The 13,715-nt window shown below is 48.2% G+C and overlaps 1 protein-coding gene across 2 annotated transcripts in view; it reads left to right on the forward strand.

Annotated features, from left to right (window-relative positions):
* PLPP4 (phospholipid phosphatase 4) overlaps positions 1 to 13,715 on the forward strand; it is a 138,393-nt gene that overhangs the window by 36,555 nt on the left and 88,123 nt on the right. For both annotated transcript variants that reach the window (XM_082635985.1, XM_082635987.1), the window contains exon 2: positions 8,980 to 9,088. In XM_082635985.1, the coding sequence (XP_082492111.1) occupies positions 8,980 to 9,088 (109 nt within the window). The remainder of the gene's footprint in view (positions 1 to 8,979; positions 9,089 to 13,715) is intronic.

Raw genomic sequence — 13,715 nt, forward strand, 5'->3', positions numbered from 1 at the left:
GAACTTGTGGTTAGGACATTTGAAGCCTTTGTGGTTTCAGGTGTCAAGGGAAGACATCATATCAGCCCTTAATTTTCGGCTTTTTGCTGTAGTACAACAACGCACCTACAGTGTACTCTCCCCATGCAGGCGCCCCCCTCAGCACTTCATCTTAGTCATTCACCTGCTAGTCCTACCAGCCCTCTGAGGTAGGTGCTGTTATCAGCACCACTTCACAGATGAGGAAACTTAGGCCCAGGAGGTGAAGTGCCTTGACCGAGGTCCCACAGCTGGAAGGGATGATTGGAAAGCTCATCCAGGCTGCCCTCGGGGGTCTGTGCCCACACAGTTGAAAATGACGTGAGATGTAGAGTGAGGGGGGGAGGGTGAATCCAGGCTCTGCCTGGGTGGGCAGGTACACTTGCTAAGCCCCAGTCTTCTCATTTATTGTGCCAGAGCAAGAGGGACCATCCCGAGAGGGTGCTGGTGACTCTGGGAGATGTTCCTTATCTGGTCCACGGCTGGTGTCCTGGATGCAATTCTCCTCCATCCAGGTGAAGGGCAGGTTGCTTTGCTTAAGTCTCCTGCTGTGGGGAACCTGCTTTTCTGAATGACAGGGAGGAGGGAGGTGGTGGGAGCGGCTTCTTGGGGGTCTTCATGTCTCTTTCCACCTCCTTCCCGGCGTGTTCTTCTTCCCTTTTCTCTTTCACAACAAACAGAGAACTGCTCTCTGCAAGAATCTGATCTCAGTGGTTCACACTGCATGAGAATTGAGATCGACATGTTTCATTTTCCCAAGAGTGAGGCTGTATTTCTAATTGTGGAAACTTATATCTTTTAATAAAATAATTGCAGATGCCAACATTGGTGGGAGGTGTGTGTGTGTGTGTGTGTGTGTGTGTGTGTATGTATGTGTGCGCGCATGCGTGCATGTGCAGGTGCGTGCACGTTCCTTGACCTTCTTAGAATTCCAGACTATGCACTGAGGAGGACATGGAACAGTGGACATCCTACAGCCCATAGAGCTGTGCAGACTTAAGTAAGACACCCTATGTCTTGTAGCCTCAGTGCCCTCCTCTCTAAAATGGGAATACTGTAAAAGTAATTTCTACCTCATGGGGTTCTTATGAAGATTAAACAAAGTAATGTTGGAAAGCACCAAGTAAAGCACTTGGCACCAGATGGCTCCAAATGGGATAAGTATTTATTATTATAATATAACTGTGATAAATTGTTATTATTATAATCGTTGCCCTTGTCTTTGGGGGTGGCCAAGCTCCCCGACCCAGGGTAAGTCCTGTCCGGTGGCTGGTCTCCGGTTTACTGACTCACAGAGATGATCCATCAGTATATTCTTTCAGTGGCCCGTCCCCAGGACTAACGGAAAATCCCAGTGCCTCCTCCCTGCCCGCGGAGCTGCCTGCCTGTTGTGCTGACAGTTTGTAAGTGTTTTCCCTCTTGCATGAGAGGGGACCACTAGAGAGGAAAAGTCAATAGTGCAATTAAGAAACATGCTCTGCTTTTTGCTGTCGCCTGGAAAGCTTTATTACGTGTCATGTTTTTTCCTCATTCGGATCTCGCAAGGTTCAGAAGTGACCTTCTGGGCCACTGTTTCCTCATAGAATGGCTAAAGGATGTGGTAGTTGTTGACATTCACCTGTGCTGTCCAGTCTCCTTCCTGCAGCATGCAACCTCACTGCCCTGGGTGGGGCGGAAGGGGGGAGGGGAGAGCTGCTTAGAGCCGGTCATCATGTCGTCAGCATCCTTCTTGTTCACGTTTGCAGGAACAGCGGCCCCCTTTGGCTGAGCCCTTTGGTGCCCCAGCCACTGTGCCAGATCCTAGCATTTATTACTGCTGACGAAAGCAGTATTATTACTGCCCTGGGAGGTACGGCCATCCTGGGATACGAGGAGGAAGATCTTAAATCTCAGAGAGGTTAAGTGACTTTTTTCAAGTCACCCAGCTGGCAAATGCCGAATCAGGGATTTGAACCAAGTGAAAGGTCTGATTAAGTTCATATTCCCATACGATCTTGTGTTTTTTTTATGGTTGGGGGAAAGGATGTTGAAATCTGAGTCTAGTATGTGACAGAAATGTTAACCTATCTTGAAAAAAGCATATTATCAAGGTACATGAGTTAAAGGTCATTGACAAATCTATGGAATCCATTATCCTTTAGATAATGGGGAGACCCTGGGGCTTTGAGAACTTGACTTTGAGTCGGAAGAGGCACAGGGGGCAGTAGCGTCATGGTCGTTTGTTCAGGGACTTGCTGTTCCTGATACTGTGATGTCAAGAGTGGCCATTCCTCCGGGTTCCCAGATTTGGGCTGAATCCCTTGCTACATGCAGCAGGTGGACAGTAACAGATTCACACCCTGGAACATCCCTAGGGGCCCAGGGTCCTCACAGGCAGTTCCAGGTTGGAGCCCATCTCATGAGTCTAATTAGTGAGGCCCCCAAAGTAGAGTGGGGTGGCGAGCTTCTGTGTAGTCAGAGTTCTGATACCTGTAACTAAAGACCTTGACATCTCATTCCTCAATCCGGTGGCACTTAGCAACTCTTGACTGTAATCTCCATGAGAGTGGGACTGTATGTGTTTTATACACCAGAGTTCACAGGCACTCAGTAAATATTTGTTGAATGAATAAGCAATAGGCAAAGATGGAAGTCCACTGTCTGTCCCTACTGCGCCCCTTCCTCTATAAGCAGACATGTATCCTAGGCTGCGTAAGGGCAGGGTGAGCTATGCAAACAGGACTAGCCACCAGGAGAGAGTGTGTGTGTGTGCATGTGTATGTGTGTTTGCGAGCGTGTGTGAGCGTGGTGTGTACCTGTCACCACTCTAAATGCTACCCTAGCTGGCCCTGGTCTGGGGGTCCTCCAAGGGGCAAAGTGATGTTTTTATCTGATGCCCGGCTGGGCCTGGAGAGCCTCCCATGGTGCAGTGCGTGACAGTGGAATCACATCCACTTCTCCTTGGTGAGGTTTAGGGGACCACAGAAGGGCGACAGGCCATGTGTTTGTGATTTGGGGAGGAGGAGTAACTGGCTGCCTACTTGAGAACACCAGGATGTTTTTACCTGCTTGGCGGTGGCTTTACTTCTCCTTTAGCCTTCTGCCTGCTTTTCACTCTACGTCAACATCAGATCTCCTGCTTCTTTTCTATTTCAGTTAACTTTGGTGGGTTCTCCCTGTATCTTAGAAAATTGCTTGCTTTTGCTTGCCTTCTGCTCACTTAAGTTCTGGAATCTGGTCTAAGGAGGATTAAAGCATTTATGCTATGCAAAAACTATGCATGCATTGAAGAGAGAATTGCTCGGCATCAAGTCAGAAGAATGTCGGAATTTTCAGTGTATGTTTTCCAAATTCTTCTAACTGTATCGTCAGAAAACGAAGAAGAAAACGAGTAACACTGTCCCAACTTTGAAATGAAGATAATATTAGATTAAGATAACTGTCCAATTAAAACAGCAAAGAAATTGAAAGGAGCATGTCTTGGATCAAAATCCTGCGGCAAGTTACCTGACTTCAGACAGTTATCATTTTCACGAAAGAAAATTATCTGTTTCCTTTAGTAGTAACTCCATGCTTTTCACCTCAAAACATGTTGACCTATACATTTTAGACATTTTATTTTAGTTTGGAATTTCAGTTAAGTGCAGTGGTATTGTTGACAATAGTTAAGATTCGGTGAATGCCTTTGATGGGGGAAGAAGTCAGTTATATTGAGGCTGGACTGGCCCTGGCTGCTGAATCAGAGTTTATTGGTAACAGTGGAGAAAACACTGCTTTCACACCTGTGTGGTCTCATTAACTAGCATCTGTTCTTTGGAACAATTAATAAATGATACTTTCTGACCTGTTAGATTTCCTTCTCACATAGAGCTCTTCCTTTCTGTTTACTTTTGGTCATCAAGTCTGACGAAGTCCTAGGAGTCTTCTCTGCTCTTCAGCCTATCAGGAGTGAAAATGGATAACTGGGCCAGTTAGCCACGTCATTGGAGTACTGATCATCACACCAAATCTCCTTTTTTCCATGAGTCTCTGCAGTGATGCAGAAGTGCCATTCACAGTGAGGACAGTTTTGATTCTCAGCCTCAGACTATGGGGAACTCTGCATCAGTGGATCTGTCAGACCCTTTCTGGGCACTGAGATGTTTTTCTCTGCACTGAATTTATTGGAAATGAAAGTAAGCAAAGTGGTTTTACACACGTCGCAGTGGTCAAAGAGTTGCTACACTTTCTTCAGCCTTTTCTTGAAAACTCAAGGACATGGGTCATTACACTGGCCTGGGGTATGCTGATGCTTGCCGGCATTACTAAGACCAGTGGGGCTATTTTCTTCTCTACTGAATGGCCCCAGATTGGTGTGCTTTTGAGTCGTCACCTTTGTTTTTCATCTTTTTTCTGCCTTCCCTGTGGCACAAATGGTACTGGAGAGGATTGTAGGGGCTTCGCAAGGTGGATTTAGATTACACGTGGATGTGATCCACCTGACTCGACACCACGGAGGGGGCACCTGCGCCCCGCCTCCTCTCCTTCCATCATGGAAGATCTTGTTGACCCTCACAGAGAAGGCAGGCCTCTAACCAGAGGCAAAAGCATCAAGGTAGAATTTAAGAGCATGCTTTTGTTTTCATTGTATTTACTATGACGTTTACCAGCTGTTTATAGAGGGAATCCTGATTTCATAATTCAGCAGTGACATGAAGTTTCTTCTAGAATAACCTCATTTTAGTTTACAAAATCTGAAGAAAAATCACAGTACAGGTGGAGGGCGGATCAGGCAAAACCGGCCAACGTGGTTCTTAAAAGGCCGAAGTTGGGAAGCACTGGCTTTGCCCGAGAGCTCTGTGTCTCCAACTGTGGCGCTCACACCAATCTTGTTAAAAATGAAGATTCTGAGTCAGTAGATCCTGGCTGGGGCACAAGATTCTGCATTTTTAACAAGCTCCCTCCTAGGTTATGCTGATGCCCTGGCCTCTGGCGACTCCAAGTTTGATCCACAGACCAACAGCATCAGCATCACCGGGAAGCTTGTTGGGGATGCCAGCCCTCAGCCCCGTCCCTGGACCTGCCGTATCTGCAGTCACCAGACCCCCAAGTGGTCCCCAGCACATTAACATTTGGGAAGCCCTGATCGTACATGCTGCTGCTGGGGGGTCCTCAGTGCGTAGTGAGCCCTGCCGAGCAGGCAGTTAGAGCCCACGCCTGAACTCCTCGTGTGGAAGCGGGGTTTCCATTTTCTTGTTTCCAAATCACTTTACAAAGAGCTCATGGAAGGATGTTTCCAGGCCTGGCACACCCTCTCTTAGGAACACACCTTCCAGAGCTTCCCATTCCACCACATGTCCACCTCTGCTCCTGTTTGCATTTTGAGACCCATGTCCTCTGCGTAGCTGCCTCACTATCTGGATTCTCAGAAGCCGACGCCTGTGGCTGGTGCGTGGCTGGAGGAGGGACATGTATCTTTCTTGGTACTGCCACTCCCAAAGGATATAATTTGCTTGACAGATGTGTTCTGGCTGCAGCCACTCAGGGTGGGGTGAGGAATCGTGCAAAAGGCTGGGTGCACGAGGCTTTAAAAAATGGCCATGAGGATAGTGTCCCTGGGGAGACAAAGGAGGTGAGGAAGGACAGTGCTCAGCGGTGTGCCAGCTCCCTGTCCCTGCGGCCAGCTGTGTGGGGAGGACACAGGAATCAAGGCTCTGGGGTCTCTGAGAGCGGGAGCTGCAGGACCATTACAGTGATGACAGCCTGTGGGTGGCAGATTGTATTTGGAAGGTGGCTGCAGCCATATCTCTCATCTTACCTGCTTTTCTGTAATGCGGACTTTGCTACACCCCTGCCAAGAGGTAGAGTAGGGTCCCCTCTCTTGAATCTGGGCTGACCTTAGGTAACCCAGTGATGCCACAAGACTTCGGAGGCTGGGTCAGAAAAGCCATTCAGCTTCTGCCTGGTCCTCTTGGAACCTGCAATCTGGATGAAGCCAGAAGAATGAAGAATTCTGACTATGCTGAGACTGCGGTGCTGGAGAAGTATGTGAGGTGCTCCAGGCAGCAGCCCCAGCTGAGCTCCTGGCCAACAGCCGGCACCCACGGTGGCCACGTGACAGGCCATCCTGATGTCCAGCCCGGTCAAGCCTTCAGGTGATGCAGCCCCAGCTGACATCTAACTGCTGTGACCACATGAGAGATTCTAAGTGAACTCTGCCTAGCTGGACCCTTCTCAGTTTTCTGATCCACAAAATCATGAGCAAAACAAAATGCTTGGTTTCAGACATTAAGTTTTGGGGTAATTTGCTCTGCAGCCAGAGTAACTGGAGTATTCTGGAAGCTTTGGTTTTTACAAATATATTCTCAAAAACAACTCCAAAACAAAATTCTTTTTCCTTAGTTATATTTAAAATGTTTTAAAAACACCGGGGTGCAGTGAGTAGGTTGTTACAAAATGAACCCCCCCATCCCCACCAAAAAAAGCCTGAAAACTGTCTAGTAAAAACTTGCAGATGGAGGCAAGAGTAAAATGATAAGGGTGATAAAATGCTGCTTTCTGTTCATTCTCTGTTAGGTACTTTATATTCTTTCATTTTATTTTTACTCCCACACTTTAAGGTGTGCCCATTTTATAGATGGGATGACTGAGGCTCAGAGATGTTCAGGAACTCACTAAGAGCCACACAGCCGGAGCTGGAGTTTGAATGTGGATGGACCTGACTCCATAGCCTGTCCTGCAGCAGATGGAAGAATTGTTAACATGGAGAGCCACATCTCTAAGTCTCCTCTCCTTAAGGAGAAGGGCTCAGGACCCTTAGGGATCATTCCATTCAGTGCTGGGCCCTTCAGGGTCACCTGGGGAGTGTTTTAAAATCCACATACCAGGCCCAGTCCATACCAAGACTGTAGGTCTGGGGTAGGGTGTCTCCAGTGGTTCTGACCCATCTCCATTTGTCACCTCTGGCTTAGCCCAACCTCCCATGTTGCAGGTGAGGACACTGAGGCCCAGTGAGGAGAAGTGGCTTGTTCTGAAGTCCAGAGCAGCTTAATGGCAGAGCTGGGGCAGAGAGCAGGTTTCCCAGCGCCCAGACGGCCTGCTCCCCCGTGTCTCACTTTGGAGGAGGCTTGGAGGGCCGTTAGCAGAAGTTACCTTACACATCAGTGACGGGATCTCAGGACACTTGTAGTAAGATCCTGCAGTAGAAATGTTCTGGACACAGTGCTGAACGAAACAGTCAGGGGCTGGCACCGCTTTCTTGAAATTACATAAATACACGGACGGAGGGACAGAGTTTTAGGACTTAAAACCTCCACTGGGGGGGAGAGGGAGGGGAGGAGAGGAAGAGAGAGAGACAGAGAAAGAGGGAGGGATATGTATAGAGAGACACAAAAGACAGGTTGAATTTTAGGTCTCTTGTAGGTGCATGGTAGGATTCAGTGTGAGGCTGATCAGACTGAGGGTGTTTTCTGCAGCAGCTGTTCAGAGTCCTGAACAGACATCAGATTCTGCAGTCACTGAGAGTCCCATCCTCCTGGGCTCTGAGGACACAGCCCTGGAGTGACCCCCAGCCTCTACAGCCTCCCAGTGTAGCTGGACATCCAAACAAATCATGATCATACAAAGGCCCACGTCTAGGGTAGAAACCAAGGCTGTGAGAACCCTGATTCTGTCCCAGGGCTGGGATGGCTTTAAGATGACCCACCATCTAGGTTTTACCTAAGACTGGGGCTTTTCCAGGGACACAAGACTTTCAGTGCTAAAGCCAGGAGAGTCCTGGGCAAACCCAGACTGTTGGTCACCTGGGTGTGGTTCCCTAGACGAGAGGACAGCTGACCTCCAAGTCCTCCTCATCCTGGTAATGGTACCCCTTTTCCTGGAAGCCCAAGCCAGAGCCCTTGGAATCTGCTTTGACCACCCCACCTCCCATGTGCACGTTCTTCCATTCTGTCCTGCCCGTTCCTTCGCTCTGCAGCCGTCTGTTGCTGGGACAGCTGCCATAACCTCCTAACTCTCTCTGCCTTCCCTTCTCTGTTCTGCTCCAGTTCCCCATCTTCGCTGCTATCTGGAATGGGAAATTTCACTCTACACTTCTCGGCCGAATTCATCATTGGTTCAAAAGCCAAATTCCTTAGCCTGGCGCTCAAGCCCTGCATCACCTGGCCCCTGTCCTCTCTCCGGCCACATCTCAAGCCATTCTGAACTGAATTCACCAGGTGAAGAGCTGAGCTGGAGAGCTGGGAGGCGGCCTGATGGCCAAGAGCTGACAAAGCAAACCTGCAGTCTCTGTCTGTTCTTTCCCCCAGGTTTTCTCTTGGTGGTAGTTCTTTTCATCCGCCTGGGTGTTTTGGGCTCCCGGGATGTTTGAGGGGTCGGGAGGTGACGAGATGAGGAGGTGGCTGTTTAGAGCTGTCTGGTTTCCTGGTAGCAGCCCCAGAATGCACCGCATCCCCCTCTCCCTTCCTTCTTTCCTCTCCTCTGTGTTTCTCTCCTGTCTCTACCTTCTGTCTTCTCTTGAAGCTCAGTCTGCCTTCTGGCGGTGGTGATGGTGGCGGGGTGCCGTCTGGGGTAACGTGGAGGGAGGAACACCACCGGTTCTTTCTCTAGTCCTGCCTGCTGCTCCCTCACCTTTGTTCCAACTCAAGTCCATTTCGTTTCCAGAAACTGTGCTGCTGGCCTTGCCTTGCCCCAGTCTGAGCCACCATTCTGGACTTCAACTCCCAGTTCACTTTGGATCCCCAAGTTTCTAGAGTCTTTGTATGTCAGCCTCACAGCCGTTCTCTCATGCCGACAATTAGTCCTAGCTGGCAGGTGGCGACAGAAGATTCTACAGTCTTGGTAACTACCTCCATCTTTCCCCAGTTGGAACTGGCCGAGAACCATCAGCCGGGCAGCCTGTCCTCCCCCCGGCTCCCCCAGAGGCCAGATCATCCACCTGAGCGTGTGCAGCAGCCACCTTCTCCAGTGCTCAGCCCTCATGCCTCTTTCTTTGTTTCGTTTCAGTTTTACGGAGTTTTTGGATCCATTCCAGAGAGTCATCCAGCCGGAGGAGATCTGGCTCTATAAAAATCCTTTGGTGCAGTCAGACAACATACCTACCCGCCTCATGTTTGTAAGTACCATGATTTCATGGCTGATTTGACCACTCTCCCAAGTATGAACCAAATGGGTTTTCATTTCTGCATTTCCAACCCCTGCTGATGATGGCAAGCAGCCTGAAAAACAAGAGGCGAGCTGCCCATCAAATTAAAATTCAGTTCCAGATCAGGATGGTCGCCGCTTGGTCATGTGAAAAGCAATTGCCCGACGCTTTGGAAAAGAAGGGCCCTGCTTACCTGAGCTAAACCCGAGTTGTTTCCAACTACTTAGAGTAAAATAAGATGAGAAACTAGTGAACAGAGTTTCCTGCTCCATCTGTTTTTTAAAAAACCTCAATTTAGCTGTACTCAGGTAACCGCTTTTCTGGGTTTTGCTGGTCAGTTGACCAGTGACGAGACCACTAAGTGTAATTCACCCCTGACAGCATCTCTGGTCCTAGGATAAATGGGCAAGCATCCACATAGCTGGTGGATATATGGAGACATTTTTACCGCTTGGCCCTGCCCCCTGTCGATTACAGCCTCTTACACTTCCTCTACTATGTGCCGGGCCCTTGGCCAAGAGCTTCGGAAAGGATTATCTCATTTAGTACCACCCAGTATCCCCGTGAGGAAGATGTCATTGTTGCCTGAATTTTGCAGGTGCAGACCTGCATCCCAGAGAGATGAGGGAACTTGCCCAAAGCCACACAAGCTAGAGAGCAGCAGAGCCACGACTCACAACTGAGCAGCCAGCTCTGAGCCCTGCTCGCAGCCAGGAGGCTGCCCTGCAATCAGGAGCCGAGTGTCCAGGACTCCTTGCTGGAGCTCACTGGCTTCTGGAGAATTGCCTTCAGGCCTTTCTGTAGCAGAGGAAATATTGAAGCTCCCTCTTGTTACAGAACAATAATGCAGCTTCTGGATGGGCAACCTTGTAGCTTGAAGCTTATTCCTATTGAGCAGCCATTGTGTGTCTTGCCTCTGGGAACTTAAATGACTGTTCCAGAGCTTTTATAGAGAACATGAGGAATATTTTTGCATTTTGAAAGAAATCCCTCTGATTTTGTGGAGGAAATCTTGTTCATTGGTGATGATTGGAAAGATCTTTGTGTCTGCAGACATCCCAAAGTGCCCGGAACACTGCATGAGTATCACAGTATTATTTTAATTGCTTTTTCATAATTACTTTTCTGCTGGAAAATAAACTGGATTTTTGTAAAGATCGGGGAAATTGAAAAATGTAGGGTGCTTGTGAGTAGGGTATTACCTTATACTTGAGTATTAAAATCAGAGTTTTTTCCATTTCTGCTCTAACTCAAATCTTCCATAAATCCCAGAAATAAAGTAACTAGTGTGTGTCTAACTAGTTTACTCCAGGGTTTTAATAGGGGAAGCTTCTGTTGATCACTTGTTTACGTTTTCAAAGATTTCACATTTCGTGTACTGTAAAACCCAATTTGGAGTGAATGTTCATTTGGGATATTGTGAGAAATTTGTGGCTGTGTCCTAGATTTGTGAACAATGGATTGTTTTGAAGTCTAGATAAAAACGCCACAAATATTCTGGCTGCAGACACAAGTAGGATGGAGCACATTTGCATGCTGGCAGTGAAGGGAAGGAAGCAGTAAAGGAGTTCTTCAGTGCTGTGATTCTCGGAGAAGAGAGGGGTATTCAGCCACAGACACTGATTCATACCCTCTCGTCTCCTAATGAAATAAGTTCAACCTTTTGTTTTGTTAATAGTAGTTGATGAATTTCATTCATTTGGTCACAAGACTTAGTACGATTCCGTAATAACACAAGGAAAGCAGTACATACATTGAGAATATGTGTAGCGCAAGATGAAAAACGCTTTGTCACCACATAAATTAGGTTTGTTCTCCTGGGTTTTATTAAGAGTTTAATACAAGACATCACTTGTCTGCTTTTGATTCTTTTAAACCTTGTGGTGTTTATAGAAGAATTTGTAATAGAACATATTTTCACTGTTTTTAAAAAATAGCTTGGTTTCCTTAGAAAGCTCAAATTTCATTATTTAATGCATAAACAGAATCCTGGGATCTCCTCTGCTTCTGTTTAGGATGTTTTAATATAAAGGCAAACTTGCTAACTGTCTAATAACCAAAGTGTTTTTTAAAGGCAGCTGCTATAACCCAGATGTTTCTTTATTTGGGAAATCAGTGTCTCTGGAGTTGTGCCTATTTGCGCGCATGCGTGCGTGTGTGCGTGTGTGTGTGTGTGTGTGTGTGTGTGTTTTAAAGGAGCTACTTGTTCAAATGTCACAAAAATAATATCAGAATGTTAGGGAATTAAGTGAGGAGTAATGACATCACCAAGAAGCCCCTGGCTGGCATTTCCTCTGTCCTTGGCACCATCAGCTGAGGTGACTACATCCGTCAACATGAAACTTGGGTGTGGTTGGACCGTTTGATTCCAGGAGCTTGTTTCCCTTGTTGACTCTGAGCTCCTGTGGACCAGAGAGGCAGGCTGAGAACTCTTTTCTCACACACTGAGTCTTGACTTAACATTTCCTGGCTGTTCCCAACCACCAGCTGCTCCCTTATTCAGAAGAGGTCATGCTTCCTTTCTGAACACGTGGAGGTTATCAGATCATCTTTGAAAGCCTACTTTTTGGTGTAGGAAGACTCCCTTGGTGTTGGGTGTTGCTGTTCAGTACTCTCTTTGTTGTCTGTAGTAGTCGTGTCTTTGTGTGTCCGGAGGACGCTTCCAGGAGCTGGATGTGGGTGAGAAAAGCCATAGGAACTGCAGGTGATGGGAAGTCAAATCAGATTTGACCCCTGCAGGCTCCTGGGGGACACGGTACTCTAAAGCAAAGTGGAATCTGGAAAGAGCCAGAGGAGAGGCTCAGGTAAACTTTTAGGGATGCTCATCATCATCCTCATCATTATCCTCCTCATCATCGTCATCATCATCATGTAGTCACAACAACAGACAACATCTCTTGCATGCAGGCACTGCGCTCATCATTTTACAAACAGCATCTTAGTGAGTTCTCTCAATCCTTTGAGGTTGGCACTTTTGTTATCCCATCATTTCAGTGGAGAAAATGAAACTGTCATGAGGTTAAACAGCTTATCCAAGGTTTACAGCCATCAGTGGCTGGACCAGGATCTGAATGCCAGCAGTCAGAGCGCAGACGGCCTTGGAGCCACTCGCCTGTGCTGCCTCCTTGGGGGCTCAGGTGAGGTGGACAGGTGGTGAGTGCAGTGTGTCACACAGAGAAGAGCAGGTGTAAAGGCACAGACACAGCGGAGCCAGGGCCGCGTGGGCCCCACGAATAGGCATTTGCTTGGAGTGCTGTGTGGTGCACGGGGCCGAGGGTGGCAGGGATACACGCAGACTGTGGACAGCTTCAAGTAAGTTAATTAGTAGCTCATTCAGCAGAAAGTTACGAAGCACCTTCCTTGAGCCAAGCCCAGCGGCGGGTAGTGGAGGCGCGAAGCTGAATAAGGTGTGGTTTCTAGTCTAGTGGGGACACAGACGTGAACATGAGTCAGATGGTTCAGCATCACGGGAGAGCCCTTGAAGGACAGGCAGGACTCAGGTAGGGAACCGAAGGAATGGTGAGTGTTTCCCAATTTCTTTCCTTGGCTTAAAAAAAATGTACCCAAGACCTGTCCTTTGCCCCTCGTTTTGCTCTGGCCATGATACTGATATGTCCAGAAGATGTACTTCTGTAGAATATTATTGAGATTGTGTTGATGTGATTGTGTTGATCCTATTCTGGAATAGGATGCTTCTAAGGAAGATGGAAATAAAGTCAATTTGGGGGGAGAAGGGAAGGAAAGGAGACAAAGCTGGCTTGTGATAGTTTAATTTTTAGACACCTTTGAAAAGTCTTCACTCTTAGCTTTGTGACGGGCTATAATTGTTTGCCCACAGCAGGGCCTTTCCCACGTGTCTGCTCGTCCTGAGTTGTTAGAAGCACCACGCAGCACACCTTTCTGTCAGATGCTGGGAATTAGGGCACTTTGGGCCCACAGTTTTGTCTGATCTGGATGAACCCCAGGGACAAGCTCTTCTCTGGCTAGCACCCTAACATCAGGTGCCCTGGCTTCGGTGGTAAAAAGTGCTTGGCACATTCATGCCCTTCCCTGCACACACACTGCTCCATGCTTGGCAGATTCCCAGACACATGCTGGCCACACAGTGCCTTGTATCTGTGCCCAGGTTTACCCACTGTCTGCGTGTAGCAATGGCCGGGACGGACGGCACTTCCCGCGTTGGTTTCATTGGTGGATGCACAAGGCAGGGCCCTTGCTGGAGACACTGGTCCTGTAGGGCACAGGCAAGGCGCCTGGGCTAATAGGGCTCTGCCCTGCGCCTGACCTCCCTGCACAGATGGGCTGGAGCTTAAAGCTCTCTATTCCCATATGTCTGGTCACAGGATCCTGGCATTGGTCATCTGTTTACAGGTTTCCCTGGGAACAACAATCAGAATTTCCTGGATACTAACTCTCTGCTGGGCCTCATGGGTGAGCAGTTGGCAGGGGCTCTAGAGTGGACGGCCTCGGTCCACTCCCAGCTTTGCTAATTACTAGCTTCGTGAATTGGGAAAATCACCTCCGCTCTCAGTGCCTCAGTTTCCTTATCTGTAAAAGGGGGCTTTAACAAGACTTTCCTCCCTCCCCAGGGTGTTGA

This window comes from Mesoplodon mirus, assembly GCF_964341445.2.
Source record: "Mesoplodon mirus genome assembly, chromosome: 2".
NCBI classification, from domain to species: domain Eukaryota; kingdom Metazoa; phylum Chordata; class Mammalia; order Artiodactyla; family Ziphiidae; genus Mesoplodon; species Mesoplodon mirus.